This window comes from Telopea speciosissima, chromosome 8, assembly GCF_018873765.1.
Source record: "Telopea speciosissima isolate NSW1024214 ecotype Mountain lineage chromosome 8, Tspe_v1, whole genome shotgun sequence".
NCBI lineage: Eukaryota > Viridiplantae > Streptophyta > Magnoliopsida > Proteales > Proteaceae > Telopea > Telopea speciosissima.
In genome coordinates, this window is record NC_057923.1 from 14,003,363 (window position 1) to 14,025,720 (window position 22,358).

Below are 22,358 nucleotides of genomic sequence, written 5' to 3' on the forward strand. Positions count from 1 at the left end.
GCATTTTTTTTTACCTTAGTGCCTTCAAGATTCTTTTTGGATGGCTTGAGGGGGATGACCACCTTGTGAAGCTCTCTTTCCTTTCATTGTTTATGTGATGTCTGCTAACTATGGTTTTATAGTTTTACTTTGGCAGTTGGGTTAAGACTTATAAAGAGTTGTTTAGATAATAAGAGACAAAAGCAGAACTCAGAAGGATCGTTTCTGAGTCCTTCAGAAATCAGATCCTGCTGAGGTCAAAGCTTCAAAGATGAAAGGTCCAACGGTTGTACACATTACACACAAAATCCTGATTTGAAAGTTGAATAATGACTCATCCCGAAGATCTTGCTGTTCTGCCACGGGGAACGACGGGACCTATCTGGTTTTCCTTCTCTTCGTCTTTCCCGATTTGAGTCTCTCCCACCTCTACCTGGCACACGTTAACTGAACCCTCTTTCACGGGTGGGTATGAGTGAGAGAGTTTTTTTTTTTGTTTTTTTGCCCTTTTCTGTTGGAATGAATAAAAAGTTGGTGGATTTTTTGTAGCAGAAAGAAAGCTCTGGCTATGGAGATTATTTATTAGTGATTAAGTATGTCAAATACGGTCGATACTGCCATTATTCTGGAGCTTTCAAGGGAGCTTGATAAATTGAGGAAAGAACAGGAGAGTTGTCTGCTTGAGATCAATAAACTCCATAAAAAGCTTCAATCTTGTGAGTTTCTGCAACTCCACGTGCTAACTTGTAAATCGACGAGCTCAAAAATAAATTTTTTCCCTTCTTGCAATGAAATTCTAGAGATATTTTTATCTATTTCTGATTTTAGTTTCCCTTCAATACTCTAAGTGTTTCTTGAGTTTTATTCCTTCATTGAATGTTGTATGCCAGAATGCATAAATTACTTAAGAAATTGATATTGGTTCGAGTGATTTTTTAATGTCTCTTAATTTTTACTTGACCTGTTTCTATACGGGAATGACATTAATCTGTCCGTTGAGTTGTAGATACCTAGTGTTGTGGCATGTATCCGGTATACTGCTGATACTGATGAGGGATCTTGCGTGGATACTTGTTGGGAGAATATAAACTGTTTCCGTTCTAGAATTTATGATTAGCTGGTCTACTATCTCAATTCCATTGCTCTCGTCTTCATTAGACACATTATAATTAGTATAATATAAACACTACAAATTTTCCCTAAATATTTTTGATGAATCATCATAAAAGGCTACTATTGCAAACGTTTTTTTTTTTTTTTTTTTTTTGTTGGGGGAGGGGGGGGGGGAGTTTATGGTTAGGGCTAAAAGCAATTGTACCATAGTAATCAGGTGAAAAAAAGGGCAATAATACCATCAAATCAAGAACACAATAAAGTGGGATAAAAATCCTTAGTACCTAGGTTGGTCTAATTTGTGCTTGATGCACAATTGTTTTTAAAATGGGCAGCTAAACATGCATAATGAGAAACTTTACTGCTAGCATGTGGCAGATGAATCAGCAAAGCAAGCAGAAGTACATCCAGAACTTTGTTATGGGGATAGTGTTCCCTTCGGGATGCAGTTCTTTCCATTATTGTGTTCTTTTGGTTACAAGGAAATTCTTGGCTCCAAATTTGTGCATATTCTTCTCTTTTCGGAATACAATCGAAATTTATACCAAAAAGAAAAAAACGTAACTCTTTGCATGATTAATTTTCTAATGGTGGTGGTGGAGCAAAGTCTGTTTCTGTTAAGGATATTGGGCACCTTGGCTTTCAAAGACTCGATATTTTGATGATATGGTATTATTTCTCTGTACCAAGTGTAGGTTTTGTTTAAGAAAAGAAGAATACCAGCAGCATTAAGGTATCTTCCGGTAGAATCTCAACTCTTGACCATATTTGTTTGGTTGCAATTTAGGACCATGTAATGAACATGTTGTAATAGGAAGACATTCTACATTTGTGTATTTTCCTGCTGTATCATTATGACCACCATCCATCTTCAACTCTTTGCTTTGTTTTACAAATGGAAAAATAAATCCATTACACTTTAAGTTTCAGAGTATCTGGTGAATTTGATTGCTCTTTTGGTGTATCCCTTTTTCAATATAGGTACCACTATACCAGCCATGGTAAACAGCAGACTTTCAATTGGCTCATTTATTACCTTAGACTACATGCTATCTTTCATGTGGATTTGTGCCTTCCTATATTTTCTCTTCTCGTGCTTGTCATTTTGGTTATCTAGTGAGAATTTTGAAGTATTTATTTTGTTTTTCTACAAAACCATTTTCTGTATTTCATTCATCATCCTTTGCATGCCCATGCAGCTCCTGAGGTGGTCGAGAAATCAAGTGATGAACTGTTGGGGAAGCTTCGAGAATTGTATCACAAGTTCAAAGAACTTTCAGAGAAGGAAGTGATGTATGTCTAATCGAATAGTTTAGTCAGTGTGGTACAGAAACTCATATAAGAGTATAGGAATGAGTAAGAGAAAACTAGTTAATGACAGCATACAAGCAAAACAAATTCAGAGAAAGAAAAGGGTGTGAACTTCTACTGAATTTGTGCTGAAGGGGCCCCTGTGATTTGTGCCTTCAAAAGTATTCCTTTTGTTGTAGTAGATCATTGATACCTCGTTTCAATTTAACTCTTTATCTCTTTGGTTAACTACAATGTCTTAATTGTGTTTAGAAAATCATTTTCACTTTGATACTTTATTTCTTTGCTGCAGTTTGTTGATGACATTGAACAATGAAGTCGATTCTTTTATCCTACACGCTGTGCATCGCAGAAAAGGTTTGAACCAGAACTCCCAATGTGTAATATGGTTTGTGAAAATCCTGTTGCTTGATGCTGTCACACTTTAAACTTTACAATGCTTTGTATATGAACTTCTGGACTTATATGATATGTATGCTTAAGCTTAACTCACTGCTGCAAAGGTTTCAATGTATTAGAATGTTGGTGGATTTTTTTTCTTCAGAAAGATTAGTTTGATATTAGGATTGATGAACAGTTTCTATAACTTCACAATGTTTTGGATTTGAACTTCCAGACTTATATGATATGTATGCTTAAGCTTAACTCACTGCTGCAAAGGTGTCAACATCTTAGAATGTTGGTGGTTTTTTTCTTCAGAAAGATTAGTTGATATTAGGATTGATGAAAAGTTTCTATATGAATATTCTAGTCAAAAGTGGCTTCCTGGACGAAGTTGATATCCGTCGTCCACACCATGATTCCTCATGGCTGAACAGTATCTGCTGTTGGTTGAACTTCAATAATAAACCTGAATTGCTGAATGTGCCAATTACGGTCCTATTACTTTATATAGGATTATAGATTCCCAACTTCCACACATGCTATAACTTCCAAATCATACTATCCCCTAAAAGTTAAATAACACAGTAAAAATTAAAAGATAGAATGTCAAATACCTCCATGGCTTGCCTATTTTAGCCACTACTTCAAGTCCTACTTTAACTAGGACTAAAGTAAGGAATTAAGCAATTAACTAACATTAAAACCAAAATTCCTTAAGCAACTCAAAAACATAAATCCTAACCCAACTGGAGCTGAACCAGAACTGCAAGATTAGAAAACAAACAACTAAAAGTGTCGTAAGTGTTAATCAAATCTGAGAAAAGTTAGGTTAGTGCAATCTTTTTTTTTTTTGGAATTGGGAGCTTATATATATTTTACTTTTTTTTTAGGGTGGGGGGGAATAGGGAGGGGGGAAGGTACCAGCCAGAAGACTCGAACTTGAGACCTCCTGGTGAGCATGGGCATGAAGCGCACCACAGCTCACCAACTGCACTAGGCAGCTGTTGGTAGGTTAGTGCAATCTAATTAAAAACTCTTAAAACAATTGATTGTTATTGTTCTTTCTAATGGCCTCCCCTTTGATTTCCTCACCAGCAGTCTTTTTATTAGGTTTCTGATGCAGTACAAGGCCAGCATAGGAGGAGAAAGAACCAAAGGGCCATCCCAATCAGGCCCATACTTAGGCCCAATAACTTAAGTCATAATCAGCCCGCAATAGGCCATGACTTAAGTTATAGACTTATAGTCAGATTCATACTTGGCCCATACACTGGTTTTAACTTAAGCCCATAAAGAGCCCATTTGTAGCCATTGGCCAGCTTGTTTTTGAAGGATCTTTTGGCTGATTGTGTGGGCCCATGTTGCTGCCACATGGGAGTTGCTACAAACTTTTCTAGTTACTATTTTGTTTTAGTTTCTATTGTGTTTCAGTTCCTATATATGTAGTAGACTCTTCGTATAGTAATAGCAACTGAGAGTCTCACTTTTCTTTTAGTAAGTTTCTATTTTCTTGTAATTGCATTGGATCTTCTTGTAGAAGGTCCTAAGTAGCTTGGAAACAAAGTAATTTGTAGTTGATGGTTGGATATTATAAATAAATATAGGAGGCAGTTTTTTTTAACCCCTCGGTCAAGGGATTTCCCTTGACCCGAGGGGTTCGGATGGTGTACAGAGGCTATCGGGAAAAAGGGGGGGGGAATTATCGACTTCGTACTGTAGGGGGCAGAAATTTATGACCCTAGATGGGTGTACTTTTCTTTCACCCACGGTGAAGGAAAACTTTCTCCATAAAGAAAAGGGGCAAGCTGCCCAAGATTTTGATGCTTGAAGAACTGCTTCCTAGAGAGAATGGCTGCTGTGGTTAATCAATTGCAGGCTCCTAAGGGGTGAAACCTAGGCTGGTTGGTGGTGAAACTAACCTAGGTTTGGCAGTGATACCAAGTCATATCCCCCCTTCCTTTTCCCTTTCTTCTTGTACTTCACTCTTCTATCAGTTGCTGCCAATAGTTAATCTCTACTCCTTTTGTGGTTTATTTTTATACCTTTATTGTGTCCATTTACAAATCACTTTCCTGCAAGTTTTTCACTCAGTTTTCCCTACCCACGGTTTTTATTTTCTATTATTTTCTGTTTGCTGTTTTGTCATATTGTTATAGCTCACATCTACCAATCAGCTGGACCTAATATTTTGTGGAGTTGTTCACCCCTAGTAGGGCTTTATTCCGGCTAAGTTTGGAGTTCATCGGAATTCCAGATCTTAAGTTACAGCTCCCCTTAGATAATTTCTAATTTCTGATTTCTATGGTTACTTTCTACAATCTACAGATCCAACCATTGGATCAACCCCAATTTTGGAGCATCGATTCAGCAGGTTTTCTACCCTATTCGACCTGATTTCCAGCCACATCTAGTGCTTGTTGTCAAGTTATCTGAGTACCTTATCTTCTTTTCTATTTGTTGTGTTTTTCTTATCAGTGTGATTCTGTCCTTTGTTTTTCTGTCCATTAATCTATCTACAAGTGAGTGTACTTCATCAGTTTCCCCTTCCCTTCATATCACAATGACCAGTGTGAGGAGTTGCTGCTGCATATTTTCCTACATCATTGTAGGTCGTTGATTAAAGTGAAAGGTTGATGATAGAAGCAAACTACCATCTCCTGATCAGTAAATTGATGTAAACAACGTCTGGTAGTGTGGTGACCTCTCGCTATTGTGCAACTATAAGCATTCAGTTTAATGCTGGCTACTTGATTTTGAATGGTTGTTGCACAGTTAATATCACTGTTTTTGACATGTGGATTGGACTACTTCCCCATATTTGACATGTCATCGAGAGAAGAAAAAAGATATTTAGGTTCCTTCCTTGTCCATAGCCCATTAGCCATAGTAGCCCACTAAATTGCTTGACATAGAAGGGTAAATACCTTTTCTGGCTCTAGATCTATTATTAGGCAGTTAATTGTATTCATTGGAGAACTCAACATTTCTGCATGTTTCTCTTTTGATAAGTTTATTTATATTAAGATTTTCCCCCTGAGATTTAATTTGGTTGATATCTTGTAGATGGCAGTGAACAGAAAAAGAAACGAATGAAAGCTGATGTCGATATTTCGAGGCTCTCTCTTGCTGGATCCATGCGTAGTCAACTTGAACTTGCTGCTTGTCTAAAGGATGAACAGGTATTTTAATGATACCATTGAAATTTGTTTCATGTAAATATTTTCAAAGTATGTACCATAGCATTAGGATTAATCTCTCTCGCTCTCCATGTTCATGTTCACTACTTCACTTTGATATTCTACATTGACAAACTGCTCAGGATTTCATGATTATCGTTCTGAAATCTGAATGGCCCATCTATTGACATGATGAATATTTCTCCTTGTCTGATGCTTTTTTATCTTTAACCAAACTTCCGTATTGCATTACTAATGTATTTTCAGGTAGCGGCTAGGGTCACACCTGATGGAGCTGAGGAAGACGAGTGGATTGTTGTAAAAGTAATCCATTTTGATAGAGAAGCAAAAGAGTAAGCACAGTCATGTAATTGAGGAGTTGGACATGTTCCTTTTTCTTTTAGTACCATTACTAGAGGGAGTTTTACTTCCATATTTTGTTCCCTCAGGAATTTGACAACTATTATTTTTTTGGGTTTACTTAATCCAACTCCCTCCCCCCCACCCCCCAAAAAAAAAAAAAATTTTTTTTATGGTGGGGGAGAGGGTGCAGGCTGACAAAAACATTCACCAGTGTGTACATAATCAAAGAAAAAGTTCAGTAAAAGAGGGTGGGTGTTGGTGACTGCAATTATATCATTTCCTTAATGAATTGGAAGTTATTCACATTCAATTAGGCCACTCTATCTTGAAAGAAAGCTGATTTAGACAAGGGAGTTGGTAGGAGAAAACAGAATTGATCATTGAACTTTCACATCCATTATTAAAAAATTAACATCAATTCGGCTATTTCCTCCATGAGTAAGATCATTATCAACTTCTGCCATGAAGATAGCTTCCCAGAGTAATTGCTCAGCGGAATTAATATGATCAGAAGAATTGATAATTCATATATGTCAGCTGAATTATTTCAGCTATTCGCAGAGGAGGGGGAGGATGAGGAATTGTGCCTCCTCCAAGCCATGGCTTGTAGAAACCCAACCATGTTTAATTTGATAACCTCTTCTTCTCACATTACCATTTTAATCCTTCATTTCATTAGTGTGTATTTATTAAGTTCAATAAAATTCTGAATCCTGACGAAGAGTAATTTTTATCTCAAAATCCAAAACTTGATTCACATGATGTCTGGGTGGATTTTACTGTTCCTTGGCAGCAAGACTGTTGTGTGTCAGCCTTTCATGTAGTCCTATGGACCATGCAAAATGCTGTGTTATCCTATTAGAATTCCCAATTAATTGTATCTGAATATTTAGCTACTCCAGAATCTTGACTGTTACAACTCTATCTTGCATTTATTTTGTTTTGTTGAACGTGTGTTAGTTGTTATAAAAACTCTTTCTGCCTTTTCTGCTGTTGGTTACATCATGAAAGGTTTTGGAGTTCTGGTTTTGAACTAGGCTTTGACCTGGATTGAAATTGAACAAGTATTAAATTTTCCTGGAACTTCAAAATTCCTGTCATGATACAAGGGGAAAAAAGAAATAAGGATGAAAATAACTATTTATCCTTCAAATTTGACTGAAATTCATATGCTGTATCTCATTCTCGTGACCCTTAAACAATATAAAATCTTGAAATCTCAGGAACTTCCAATGAATTAAGAAAAAAGGTTATCACCTCATGATCTCTAAGTTATTTTTATGTAAATGTGTTCTCCTGCGGTAACTCCCACAAGCCATTGTAATGGCCTACTTAGTAAATTCAAGTGGTGAAGTCCTATGTAAGGGTTCCTTTAAAAGATGCTAAGCAGTGTACAAATCGTTATCTATCTATCTATCTATCTATTTATGCATACAACACAACTGAGGCTGGCCCTGCTACTTGAGAATGGCTCTGTCAATTCTGTTCTGCAATTCCACTCATCTTGTCTCATTACTAAAGGCCGTCATTTTATCATTCATTTCCCTTGTCCTTTTGATGCCTTCAAGTTGCACCAGTTAATTCTTGTTCCTTCCTGCTGTTAACGTGGTTGATCTTTCCTCTACCCAAATGAGTCATCCCTTCCAAATTTCATCATCCTGTACTACCCTTAGGTTCTTGTGAATGTTTTTGTTTCTGATCCTGTTCTCTCTCATCTTTCCACTCATCCATCTGAACATCCACATCTCAGAGACTATCCTTTTATGTATGTTATTTCTTGGTTGCCCAAAAGGGTGGACCTTGGTGCAACGGTAAAGGTTGCTCCATTGTGACCAAGTGATCACAGATTCGAGTCTGGAAACAGCCTCTTTGCGAATGCAGGGGTAAGGCTGCGTACATTATGACCCTCCCCAGACCCAGCAGTGGCGGGAGCCTCATGCACTGGGTACACCTTTTCATTTCTTGGTTGCCCAACAGGATGCTTTCCCCTTAAATTTGATTCTATTGTGACTATCAAATTTATAATTCTGGAAATCGTTATCCTTTTGCAATGAACTTCTAATCTCTGTGCAGATTTGAGGTGCTTGACGAGGAGCCTGGTGATGATGAAGAAGGTGGAGGCCAGAGGTAAAAATTTTGTGTTATGACCCCATTTGAATCATTCTAGATTAGGTGTTTTCCTCCTTTCTTTTTTCTTTTGTATTTAGCAGGAAATCTGTTCTTCTTGCCTGCCCTATTATGTTTAATCTAGAGAATAATTTTAAAGAAAATATTACCCTCCATGTTTTCAAACCTTTAAAAATATTGATGGTTCCTTCTCTGTGAGGTTGCATGAAAAGTTTGGCCCTAAACAAGAAATTTTGGATGGGGAGGGAGCGCACAAAAGAGTAAAACTTATGACACGCTCTAAAAGGACATAGGGTGTGTTGATATGCTTGCCAGTGAATCACCTTTTGATTCACTGGCCAATTTTCATGTTGAGTACGTGCTATTTGCTAGACTATTTGGCTAGATTTGGGTTGTCCAAGCAATATTATATCTTATATTGCATTTGCATGTCCTAGTAGAGGGTACAATTATTGTGGATGCTTGTTGTAGTCACTGGTTTTTGGCTCATATGAGGAAAAAGATACGATGAGCTTTTCTAAGATTGAGGAAGATATGTTCTGGAGGTCATTGCACCATCAGTATCGATGCAACAAATTTTCATGTTGAGTACGTGCTATTCGCTAGACTATTTGGCTAGATTTGGGTTGTCCAAGCAATATTATATCTTATTTTGTATTTGCATGTCCTGGTAGAGGGTACAATTATTGTGGATGCTTGTTGTAGTCACTGGTTTTTGGCTCATATGAGGAAAAAGATACGATGAGATTTGCTGAGATTGAGGAAGATATGTTCTGGAGGTCATTGCACCATCAGTATCGATACAACAAATTTTTTCTATAAGCAACCATAAGAGATCTTATTGATCCAAACAAAAAAAAGGGTACAGAATCACAAAATAAACATTAAAATAAGAACAAAGAAACCCCGGAAAAAAAATTAATACCCACAAATGACCTCCAGAACATAAGCAAAGCCTTCCTACTTGCTTACTTATCAAGCTCGTCTAGGATTCTCAATTAATTTATGAAGATCCACTTCTTTTCTCCTATATCTATGATGATTCCTAGGCTTTGGTACCCTCCCATGCTGTATAACTTAATTTTTTTATTATGCATGCATCTTTGAAGCAATGCTTCCTAGACATTGCAGCAGTATTGGAGATAGATTGGGTGCTGTGGTCCATGCTTTAGCAGTGCAATAGTATTATATGGTTCTGTTTGATTGAAGACACTGGACTCATTTATGACCTACCAATGACCTCTTTTATTGAGTTCTAAGGATGATCGAGGGAGATTCTTTAAATGTGATCAGTTGGTTCAATTTTTGGCATTGATGGCCAATTATTAATTGACGAGCATTGCCAAGCAATTGCTTATTAGGGGTATCATGTTCTCCTCTCTTCACCATTGTACTGCTTTAGGTTATAATCCATTCCAACCTTGTAATGTTTTTCTTTTAATGGAATTCTTCTTCATTATTCATTGGAAATTGTAAGTTTACTTTCTTGAAGATCCATTTCAAGAAGCTAGTACATGGATATAGTATGTGATGGTTTAATGATGTAGAGGGCAAGCAAAGGTATTACTTAATGACAATGTTTGGTTTTTCTACGATGGAGTAATAAAGCAGCAATCTGCTTGACTTCTGTAGATATTCAAATTTCTTGTCAGCTTTGTGGTTCTTTTGTTATAAAATGTTTCTCCAATTAAAGTCCCAAACGATTCATCTTTCCAGTTTATAAGAACAAGGATCATGTTATGCTGTGACAAAAAAATTGTGTCAGAATGAATGTGACCTTGTGTAATATTATGCTTTTGTAAAGGTGTGTCCACCACATTTATGGATGAATGTAGGAATACTATGAAATAATAGCTCTAGTCTTGGAACTTGAAGATGAGTATTTAGGATACTAAGATCACCTCATTTCTAGCATTTGAGATTTTTATCTTTCCTTATTTGGTCCCCCTAGGAGTTAAAAACTTCGTGTAGATGATGATTTATATACTTTTCAGAAAGTACAAGCTGCATATGTCACGCATTATTCCTTTTCCAAAGCGAATTGATCCTTCCAGTGCTCCAGATTTCCCTACTGGGAGACATGTTTTGGCGGTCTATCCAGGGACCACGGCATTATATAAAGCAACTGTAGTCAATGCCCATCGTAAGGTAACAATGTAATGACTCTATTATACTTCATATTCCATGTTTAAATATTGGATTGTGTGGCTGTGCTATTACCTATTTGTTGAGACTGACTACTTGTTTGCTGTTGTCCATATGTGGCTCTTTGACGAATTTGCAAACTTTCAGAAGAAAACTGATGAGTAAGTTATTAATCATATTTATTTTGGAATATAGTTATTTTAAGTTCTTGGAATAGAGTTTGTTAAATCTTTTGGCTAGACTGAACTTTGATGCATGTAAACAAGTGAAATTCTTGGCCTGTGAAAGCATTTGCTTTTTGAGCTTTCAACTGAACCATATAGTAAATGTGAATTGAAAGCAATGTTTTCTTCCTTTGGATAGAAATTGAAGTCCTCTAACAATTGGATTTTACTTTCTCTATCCATTGATCTGGAATTGCAATGTCTTCTTTTCTATAATGTAGATGCCTCAGTTGAGTTAAATCTATCATATAGAGATGAGAAATTATGTTTTAAGTTTGTAGTTGCTTGCAATATTGGATTACAAAATATGTTTTGCATGCCTTTGCCAGTTACTTGCTGGAGTTTGATGATGATGAAGAAGAAGATGGATCTTTACCCCAGAGGACAGTACCCTTCCACAAGGTTGTTCCTCTGCCTGAGGGACATCGCCAGTGACATTCGATGTCTGTTAAATATGTGCTACTTATTTTTATTTGGCTGTTCATATTCTTCTTTTCCAGCCAGATGTACTTACTATGTTTGCCACGTTATGTTGTGTTCTAGCAGTTGAATTAATCAGTTCGATCTCTTAACCAGCAACATTTTTGCTGTTGTTGGTCCTTTCCCCTTTTTCTTTAGGTCCAAAAGAGAGAATATTTTACTTCTTTACATTGTGATTGATCTGGATATGAATGAGAACCCATCATTCTACTCAAAAAAAAGAAAGAAAGAATGAGAACCCATCAACAAATCCAAAATAAAAAATCAGACAGCATTCCTCAAGCTTTTGTCCAAAACATAAGACCCATCTCTCAAATCAACTTCCTTAAAAAGACCAACGAATAAATGAAGCGAGGACTTCGATGATGAAAGTGAAGTTGGGGAAAATCAAGCCAGGGTTTCAGAGGTGGTTGAAGTAAGAGGGAGAGAACTTAATTGGGCTGCCGTTGAAATTGAAGGTTTCACGAGAGAGGTGGGCCATGGGGGCGGAGGAAGGAGGCGTCGCATTGGGCTCCTCTATAGCGCGATAGGGAGTGTAGCGCACATCCAACGGCCGACAGACGGGGTGTTGGGCTGCGTGCCCAAGCACTGTGGGCCATCGAATGGTGCACTACACTCCCTGTCCCGCCACAGAGAACCCAAAGAGGGGTGGGAGGGGAGGGGGGAGGGGAATAGCGAGTTCTCAAGAATTAATCCTCCACTTCAACAGAGAAAAAGTAATTGTGAGGGGAAAAAATCATAGTGATGTGAACTGCTTTACTTGGTTTAGTGATGTGTAGAAGGACCGTATAAATAATAGAGAATAAGGGTTGGAATCAAAACAATTGGGAATCTAGTGGAACCATCTATGAAGTGTTACCATGTAGCAACAAAAACAGAGTACATGGTGTGTAACTTTAGTAACAATAGGATTGGAGTGGTGAAAATTGATGATAAGGAGACACTGTAAAGTGAAAATTTTAAGTACCTCGATTCAATCATATATAAAGAAAGAGAAATAGAGGATTATGTCGCACAAATAATTAGAATAGGGTGGACAAAGTGGACAAGTACATCTGAAATGTTATGCAATTGACGCATTCCTTTAAAACTCAAAAGAAAAATTGTATAGGATAATTATGAAATGATGTATGGAGCTAAATGTTGGCAATGAAAAAGTAACAAAAAAATAACAAATTATAGTTAGTTTAAAAATATCTCTTCGATACATAATAAATTATGAGAAAGTCGTTTGAAATATCGTGAATATGTGCAACAAAGGCCTTTGAGTGCCCCAATGCAAAATGGTGATTTGATTCAGATCGAAGGAGCTAAAAAAACTAGGAGTATGCCTAAAATAAAATTAAGAGAAGTGGCGAGAAAAAACATATACATCACTTAATAATAGGGGCGATGTTCTTTGTACTGCAGCGCAGGCTGCGCCCTGGCACATAGAGGTGGGCGCAATGATCACCCTAAGTGGCAGGCCCATGTGCCTGGGCGCAGCCTGCACTGCAGCACAGAGAATATTCTCCCTAATAAGAAGTATGGTTCTGAATAGACCTGATTGGAGAAAAAGATCCATTTGACTGACCTCATTTAGTTCGGATAAAAATTGTGTTGAGTTAGAGTTGATATTTTTGTCTTTCAGAAGAATGTAGAGTTGTCAAAACAATTCTTATTCTACCGCATTTTGCGATCCATTCTCTCTTCCTTTGAATATGCATCACAATCTTCATCGATCTCTGACCTTCACCATAGAGTTGCCCGTCTCTCTTTCTAACTCAGTTCGACCATCACAAAATCTTCCATAGTCTTCAATCTTCATTCTAGAGTTGCAACCAGGGATTGAGCTATTGGTATCTGGAATGGTACCAGCGGATACCCGATCTGGATCGATCGGCATAGACCTTTTTATCTGGATCTGACACTTTTACACTTACTTTTCATTAAAAAAAAATTTTGATTTTTTTTTATCAATTTTTTTTACAGTTTACCCTTGATCCTATACCGATACCTCATTCCATGGTTGCCACACTATCTTTGTCTACTCAGTCAGATTCGGCGCAATGGGAGTGTTTTTGATAACAAGATTTACTTCCCTCATTTCTGTGAACCAACAACCCATCTCTGCTGCAATGGCTCTAACTTCCATCAATAAGAAATGAGGAATCAGGTTGTAATTTAAATCTGGAGTGCGATCTTCTTATCCTAATTTGGTACTCAAGTCAAGTCAAGTGTGAATGGACATAGAAGTTGGGGCTTAAAAAGCCAGTCAAACTAAGCCGAGGCGAGAGACCCTTAACCACAGCACCTCACTTGATCCTCAGCCGGAGCTGGACAATTGACTAAGCACAAGCTCATTTGCAGATTATGTGAGGCGTTTCTTCTATTATGTTCCACCTTTGCTGTGGCTGTAGAATGTCATCCAACTCATGGTTCATGTCACAATTTCATGTAATACCATATATGGTAAAATAAATTTCTGGTAGTAAAAAAATACAGTGGTAAGTTACTCTCTGGCTTTCCATTCTTCAGATGATATTCTAGTTAAGATTTGTTTGTCTAGGGAACTCACTCTGCCACTCTGCTCCTTGCTTCCAAAGATGTGAGTCACTGATGTTTCAACTAAATGTTTTAATGCTTCGACACCTAGAAGCTTTTACCAGGAAGATCATTTTTTTTTTGGGGGGTGCTATATTGCAAGTGAAGCTTAAAAACAAATCCAAATGACTTCGATAAGCATAAGATCTCATCACCATGACCAATAAATATTTCTTCCCCAGCTAACTCAAGACCATCCTTCGTTGGATGTGCATCAACAAAGATGTTGATCATATGCATAGATTCAAAAGGTGAAGCTAACAGAGTTAATAGGAAGGCATTATCAAGTCATCATTTTTTACCTCTGGGTACAGCAAGTTATCAAATTGTTGAGAGAATCCAACCAAAGATCTGACTATGCTCTTTTTCTTTTGGAGGGCGGGGGTTTCCTTTACATGGTCACCTTCTACCCTCGACTTCCACCTGGGATTCTAGATCTTTTCTACCAGAGAATGCTGATCTAAACATTTAAGTCACAGCATCAAAGACTTGGAAATGAAAAACCCAACTCAAGACATTTGGTGGTAAAGTGGTAGCACACACAAACTGACATGTACAGGTCACTTCGCTTAAGGCTCCTTAAGATAAATCAAGAGACTATCAATAACAGAAGAATTGAGATACAGACAAAGAAAGCTCCTTAACTGGGTACACCATCCTTTACCAAAGAATCCACAATCTCGCTCACCTACTTACAGACATGGAGAAATGCATATCTTAATAATGATGGCTCACGGGGCTACATAAAGCTCTAGAGTATTCAACAATTCTGCTGGGAGCATCCACAACCATTCATCATCGTCAAAAGGGTGTACCCAGTGCACAAGGCTCCCACCACTGTGGGATCTGGGGAGTGGTCATTATGTACGCAGCCTTGCCCCCGCTTCGCGGAGAGGCTGTTCCCAAACCATTCATCATCATCACCAACATCAATGTGTCTAGCCGTGTACATGCTTGACTATATGACACATTTTTTACTAACAAAATCTAATGGATCTTTTCCCCCTTTTAGTGGAAAAAACCACTTCAAGATGGAAGGAAATGAGTTTAAAAAAATATATATAAAGCCCAAGAGCGACCAAAACCAATGGGAACCACAATAAAGAACTACAGGAATCATGTGAACAATGTAAATATAATCCCTAGGACCTCTCATCTAGTCAAATCTTCTGCAATATAAGTAGCTAATCTACACAACCATCTGAACACTAACTCAATCTATGTGGCAATGGACAATGCTAGAAAGCCCAATGGTGTATCAGAAGATCTGGAGATGCAATAATGCGAATAGTTGAATACCCTTCCAGGCTTCCATTTTGGGGGTCCTAAAACATGCAAATTTAACAGGTCTCAAACCAAATAGAACCAACTTGGTCTCCACCTTAACCGTGTCAACCTCCCTTGAAAGACCAAAGTGGCACTCAATGCTTGACCAGCACAAACAACAAGCACTAGCTCATTGGATTCCACACTCTTCGATTGAGTGTCAATACCCAAAAGGTCTAGCCTCAGCCAGCACGCTACATTGCGGAACCACTATTCTTCGGGGTGCTGAGGTGGACAATTCTTCATCCCGGCCATTCTCAAGGAGCAACAATGTGACTCAATAATAACTCCCCTGCTTATTACTCAAAGGCAGCCGTCCTTCCTTTGCTAAGATAAGAGTAGAATTTCGTGATGGTGAAAGGTACCACCGGAGCAAAGCAATCCTTTTATCGAGAGACTGACTTCTTTCTCTTTTTTTTTTTTTTTTTAATGATTAATCGGGGATCCTTCAGCAGAAATTGAAGAAAAGATAGGTGAGTAAACAACTTTCCTTGAGCATCCCACTATATAGAGTTTAACTCTGAAAAAATCCAACAAGGCAATGCTGGGTGAGAAACCAATCACAACCAGATCAGTAATCATGAGTACGGCTTGAACATCTAAGGATCCTGATATTCCTAGCTTTCCTAATAAACCAAAAGACTTACCACAAAGTTTAGCCCACAGGGGCTTCCCTTTAAGGTCAAAGTCAAAAAAAATTGTCCAGCACAACCCATCTAACACCAAAGGGGCACAAAAAGTGGCTGAGTGTATTTGTAGTAACACAGAAATGGACAAGAAGGTGCATTGTTCCATACAGAAAAGCAGATATATATTCTCAAAATGAGGAATTAGATACAGGTGCCTCTACACCAGATAAGGATACTCCACTGATAAGAGAAAGAAAGAGCAAAGATTTGGACCATGTTAGATGCATTAAGAGCGAGGATGGTAGAGTATTAATATGGGATGCGGATATTTTGGACAAATGGGGTGAATATTTTTACAATCTGCTACATGGAGCTACCTTGACTGATAGGATGGATTCAAAAGTAAAGAGGACTAGTCTTGAAGCCAACACATGTCTTGGGCTTCTACAAAAAGTTGGCAAGGCCGAAGTTAAAGAAGCCCTACGAAGGATGAAGGTAGGCAAAACCCCGGGACCGGATGAGATCCCAATTGAAGTGTGGAAGAGCTTAGGAGTACAGGGGGTATCTTGGCCAACCAAGCTATTTAACAAGATTTTGAGTACCAAGAAAATGCCAAATGATTGGAGAAGCACTGTAGTTCCAATTTATAAGAACAAAGGTGATATCCAGAACCGCAATAACTATAGAGGCATTAAACTAATGAGTCATACCATGAAATCATGGGAGAAAATCATTGAAGCCCACCTAAGAAGAGAAACTAATATATCGGAGAACCAATTTGGTTTTATGCAAGGGAGATCCACGACAAAAGCTATTTACCTTCTAAGGAGGCTTATGGAAATTTTTAGAGCTTACAAAAGGAACCTCTATATGGTATTTATCAACCTAGAAAAGGCCTGTGATAGAGTTCCTACAGAGCTCATTTGGCATGTCCTAGGGAAGAGAATGAGCTCAAGTAACTATGTGGATATAATTAAGGACACGTATGAGGTTGTGGTGGCAAGTGTTAGAACTGCAGAGGGCCAAAGTAGTGAATTCCCAATTACAATTGGGTTACACCAAGAATTAGCTCTAAGCCCTTATTTGTTTGCACTCATCATGGATGATTTAACCAGGCATATCCAAGATGAGGTCCCTTAGTGTATGCTTTTCGCTGATGATATTGTTTTGATAGACGAGACAGTGGAAGGGATTAATGCAAAGCTAGAGTTATGGAGAACATGCTTGGAATCAAGAGGTTTTAAGCTAAAAAGAACAAAGACTGAATATATGTGTAGCTTCAGTCAAACCAGGAGATGTGATGGAGTTGTGAAACTTGAGGAGCAAGAGATACCACCAAGTGAATACTTTAGATACCTGGGGTCAACCTTTAACAAAGAGGGTGATATAGAGGATGATGTGTCCCACAGAATTAAAGTACGATGGATGAAGTGGAGAGGTGCATTAGGAGTTTTATACGACAAATGCATGCCTATTAAGCTTAAAGGGAAATTCTACAGGGCAGTAATAAGACCAATGATGATATATGGGGCGGAATGTTGGCCCCTTAAGAAGAGTAATATAGATAAGATGAGTGTAGTGGAGATGAGGATGTTAAGGAGGATGTGCGGCAAGACCAAGAGAGAGAAAGTAACGAATGATTGTATTAGAATCGAATTGGGAGTTGCACCAAGCCAAGATAAGCTCCGTGAGAGCCGCTTGAGGTGGTATGGTCATGTCCAACGGGGACCCATGGAAGCACCAATAAGGAGGAGTGACCAGATTCAGTTTGAATGAGCTAAAAGAGGTAGAGACAGGCCTAAAATGACTATTGGAAAAGCGATAAGAAAGGATATGCATGAGGTATGGCTTGATCCTAGTATGATCACAGATAGAGTTGTTTGGAGGACAAGGACCCGTGTAGCCAACCCCTTATAGGGGGATGTTCCTGGGATGCTGCTTTGACTACTGCTTAGACTTTTTCCTTTAGTAACTTTATTTTATCTTTTTTACTTCCTTTTATTCCTTTTTACTTTTTCACTTTTCCACTTTTTTACTCCCTTCTACTTCTCTTATTTCTATTACTGTCACGGCCTCTTCGGATCCATGTAGCCGACCCCATTTAGTTGGGATAAGGTTATGGTTGTTGTTGTTGTGCTTCTAGCAAAGCCTTGTACAGATAGAGTGATAAGAGCAGCAGAGAAGACAAATGAATGACTAACAAGAAATACATAACAATTTGAAAGGGCTTACTTCAGCATAATTCATGCATAGTTTATGAACATAATGCTTAGCATCCCACTATATAGAGTTTAACTCTGAAAAATTCCAACAAGGCAATGCTGTGAAAGAAACCAATCACAACCAGATCAGTAATCTTGAGTATGGCTTGAACCTCTAAAGATCCTGAGATTCCTAGCTTTCCTAATTGACCAAAGACTTGCCACAATGCTTAGCCAAGGGCTTCCCTTTAAGGTCAAAGTAAAAAAAATTGTCCAACACAACCCATCTAAGACCAAAGAGGCACAAAAAGTGGCTGAGTGTATTTGTACTAACACAGAAATGGACAAGAAGGTGGATGGTTCCCTACAGAAAAACAGATATATATTTTCACAATGAAGAATTGAATACAGATGCCTCCGCATCCAATCTCTGCAACAGATAAGAATACTCAACTGCAATTTATGGGCAAATTGTGCTTCCAGCCAAGCCTTGTGCAGATAGACTGATAGGAACAGCCGAGAAGACAAAAGAATGAATAACGAGAAATATCTATCAATTTGAAAGGGCTTACTTCAGCATAATTTATACATAGTTATGAAAATAGCACTTAGTTTTGAAATCAGTTTAAGCAAAAGCACAAATACCAAAAAGATCAACAACACAGTAACGAAGAGGGGAAAAAATGATTATGCCACAATTGGAGAGCAAGTCGTTTAGCAAAAAGTTTGAGCTTACCTATCAACAATAGCAGCAACAGGGAAGGAAAATTACAGAGGAACATAACTAGTCTCTTGATCTAACTGAACTAAAAACAACAAAACCGAAAACTATATAACACTGAATTCAGGAATGAAGAAGCACTGGGTAGACTCACTGCATAAGGTTTATACCTCAAGCCCCAAAGCATTCAAAAGTGAGATCCTTTGCTGCCACAGAAAGGCATCATTCGATTATTGACTGGATGACACCTGCTCCAACAGTCCTGCCACCTTCTCTAATGGCGAACCTCATACCTTGCTCACAGGCCACAGGAACAATTAGCTCAACAACCATCTTAACACGATCTCCTGGCATGACCATCTTGGACTCCTCGTCTTTATCATTCATGATGGAGGCAATCTTGCCAGTGACGTCGGTAGTCCTCATGTAGAACTGAGGTTTGTAACCGGCAAAGAAAGGGGAGTGTCTGCCACCTTCCTCCTTTTTAAGCACGTAGACTATGGAAAGGAACTTGGTGTGTGGGGTGATACTGCCTGGCTTGGAAAGAACCATACCTCTCTGTATCTCATCCTTTTGGATACCACGGAGGAGGAGACCAACATTTTCGCCGGCAAAGGCCTCGTCAAGGGTCTTCTGAAACATCTCGAGAGCAGTGACAGTGGTGGAGCGGGTGTTCTTAACGCCTACAAGCTCAACGGTTTCTCCGACCTTGACGGTGCCTCTCTCAATACGACCCGTAGCTACAGTCCCACGGCCAGTGATGGAGAAGACATCTTCGACGGCAAGGAGGAAGGGGAGTTCAGTCTGGCGCTGGGGGATGGGAATGTAGCTGTCTACGGAATCCATGAGCTCATAGATTTTGTCGACCCACTCGTTATCCCCTCTCTTGAGGGCAGGATTCGCCATGAGGGCTTCTAGGGCTAGGAGCGCCGAACCTGAGATAATGGGGACATCATCACCGGGGAACTCATAAGAGGAGAGTAGCTCACGGACCTCCAATTCAACGAGCTGGAGGAGCTCCTCATCGTCGACCTGGTCCTGCTTGTTGAGAAAGACAACCATATTGGGGACGCCGACCTGCTTGGCAAGAAGGATGTGCTCCTTAGTCTGGGGCATAGGGCCATCGGCACCGGAGACGACAAGGATGGCACCGTCCATTTGAGCGGCACCGGTGATCATGTTCTTGACATAATCAGCGTGTCCAGGGCAGTCAACGTGGGCGTAGTGGCGATTCTCAGTCTCGTACTCGACATGGGCGGTGTTGATGGTGATTCCTCTGGCACGCTCCTCAGGGGCTGCATCGATCTCGTCGTACTTCTTGGGGGCGCTGTTACCGACGGAGGCCAAGGCCATAGTGAGGGCGGCGGTAAGAGTGGTCTTGCCGTGGTCGACGTGCCCTATGGTGCCGATATTAATGTGGGGTTTCTTGCGCTCGAACTTTCCCCTAGCGGCGCGGACAGTGAGGGAGCGGTGGGTCCTCCTGGTCTCGATGGCTGTGGTGGGGGAGGTGGAAGTCAACCAGAAGATGCTGGAGGGGTTGGTGAAGGAGGAGGAGAGGAGAGGTGCTGCTTTACTGGCAAGGGTTTTGTTGTTCGTGCGGGCTCTCCCATTAGAGACAGGAAGAAAGCTAGCCGTACAAGTAGAATTGGATGAAGAAGGAGAAGAAGAAGTGGTGGAGGAGGAAGATGTGAAGAGAAGCCTCGATGAAGCTGGGGCTGCCGTAGCAGCGGAAGAAATAGCCATGGCAGCTACTTAGGTTTTCTTCTCCAACAATACAACAAAGCTCAAGCCCCTCTCACACACGAATCTTAGCGAGAGATGCAAGCAAGAAAGAGGGTGAGAAGGGAGCAGAAGAAGATGAAGAAGAAGCTTACTTTATCTACCCATAGCAAAACAGGACCTCATATCCGCCCTATCCGTTCCTTCTCCAAACCACTGACAGAAGAGATTTTAATCAGAAAAGGAAATGTAGGGAGGGGTTTATGGTGGACACAAGTCCACGGATGCAACATATGCACCACCTTTCCTTACCTTTTCATAAAATCAGACGGACGATGTTGCTTCTATATCATAGGACCCACCATATGCAAAGCGCCATCCAATCAGGCCGTAGATCTCATACTGAATGAGAATCTTGGACCGAGCCGAACCAACTGGTGCACTATCTTGGACCGATCTAAGCCCAATTGCGTATCCAAACGAAGATGAACCGAGTCTAATTTGAGTTTTTGGATCTAATGGAATTTTTAAGAATTTATGTCATGGAGAGATAATTTTTCATCTAATAGTGTGGCCTACGACAACACTCCCATGTGATTATCTGTCTCCTCCTCAAAACAAGGGGGTAGATGTGTCTTTTCATATAGGGAGGAGACAGATAAACTCATGGGAGTGTTGGCGTAGGTCACACTCCCGGACAAAGTTCTTTTCCTTTATGTTATTTGGGAAAATAATGCCTTTTAGACTGTGTTAGGTATGCAATCTAGGTTGCATTCTTAGACTATAAAAACAACTACTTTTATCATTCGAAAATGCGAAATTGACATAGATTGCATTCCAAGAATGCATACCAAACACAACCTTAGTTTATTTTATTCTTTTTTTATTTTAGAAGTTAGCCATGTAGGATATTTGGTTTCTAATTGTTTTTAGTTTCCTTATTTGAATAAGTTTTCTAGTTAGACAATGAGTCTTATTTTTAGGATTTAACAAAATGAAAAATCTTTAAAGAGTTACAGGGTTACATCACAAGAACCTAACTAGCAGGGTGGGGCTGTGGCATCCTTGGCCCCAAAGGAATGAGCTATTGCAGCAGATTTCCAGAATGGAAGACTACAATGATGCAGAACCAGAAGCAAGAACAACTGAAGCATGGCAAGATAAACATTAAACTAGGAGCAGAGCCGATCACTATCTTCACAGATTGCATGGTAGTGGCATAGCCTGCTCATAAAGGAGCACTTTGAGGATCAGGAGCAGGAGTTTTTTTCCTTTTTCTCCTTCCCCAACACCCCCCCCCCCCCAAAAAAAATAAAAATTTCCTGTAAATATTTAATGGATGTGCAACTTCAAAAGGCTAATTGAATGCATTTAATTCTATCCCATAAAACTAGCAACATACACAAAAAAAAAAAACTCAAAAACTACTGGATGATGGAAGGGTGATCAATCACATACTATCATACAAAATGAGTCACCCTATCACATCAGTAAGAAAATTCTATGAATACTTTCTTCCGGCTGGATCTAATAAAATAGTTTCTACTTCAATTAAAAAAAAAAACTAGAAATTGACTATGTTTTCATAACAATGACAAAAATCCTAAAGAATGATCAACTCAGAAAACAAAATCTAAAGAAGATCAAAACAGCAATCATGAGACAGATTGCATTTACAGAAAGATTCTTCCCTCAAAACGCATCAAATTAAGGTAACATATGTCCATTGCATTGAACAACACGAAAGAAAAAGAAATAGAATCTGAAAATTCCAAAAGAATTCCACATAAAGCATGGGATGTACCCATATCTCAAAGCATTTGCTTAAATAATTGGAATTTCTCACCTTATACATAATCACATCATTGGAGAAAACC

The 22,358-nt window shown here is 39.1% G+C and overlaps 2 protein-coding genes across 2 annotated transcripts; one reads left to right on the forward strand and one right to left on the reverse strand.

The window, feature by feature from the left end:
• Window positions 1-290: 290 nt before the first annotated feature.
• On the forward strand, window positions 291-11,362 carry LOC122672681 (SAGA-associated factor 29 homolog A-like). The gene is made up of 10 exons (XM_043870150.1): window positions 291-437; window positions 539-695; window positions 2,292-2,385; window positions 2,696-2,760; window positions 5,851-5,966; window positions 6,231-6,316; window positions 8,400-8,453; window positions 10,448-10,601; window positions 10,746-10,759; window positions 11,152-11,362. Exons 2-10 carry the CDS (start codon window positions 575-577, stop codon window positions 11,255-11,257), a joined length of 810 nt encoding a protein of 269 aa, XP_043726085.1. The 5' UTR covers window positions 291-437; window positions 539-574; the 3' UTR covers window positions 11,258-11,362.
• A 7,392-nt stretch (window positions 11,363-18,754) lies between these two features.
• Window positions 18,755-20,610, reverse strand: LOC122672678 (elongation factor Tu, chloroplastic-like). Its single transcript, XM_043870148.1, has one exon. The coding sequence runs from the start codon at window positions 20,503-20,505 to the stop codon at window positions 18,985-18,987; it is 1,521 nt and encodes a 506-aa protein (XP_043726083.1). The 5' UTR covers window positions 20,506-20,610; the 3' UTR covers window positions 18,755-18,984.
• Window positions 20,611-22,358: the final 1,748 nt, after the last annotated feature.

Coding starts and splice junctions, on each gene's coding strand:
- LOC122672681 (XM_043870150.1), top strand. CDS start 575: ATGTCAAATACGGTCGATACTGCCATTATTCTGGAGCTTTCAAGGGAG. Junction 2,761..5,850: donor CGCTGTGCATCGCAGAAAAG/GTTTGAACCAGA, acceptor GATATCTTGTAG/ATGGCAGTGAACAGAAAAAG. Junction 8,454..10,447: donor GAAGAAGGTGGAGGCCAGAG/GTAAAAATTTTG, acceptor TATACTTTTCAG/AAAGTACAAGCTGCATATGT.
- LOC122672678 (XM_043870148.1), bottom strand. CDS start 20,505: ATGGCTATTTCTTCCGCTGCTACGGCAGCCCCAGCTTCATCGAGGCTT.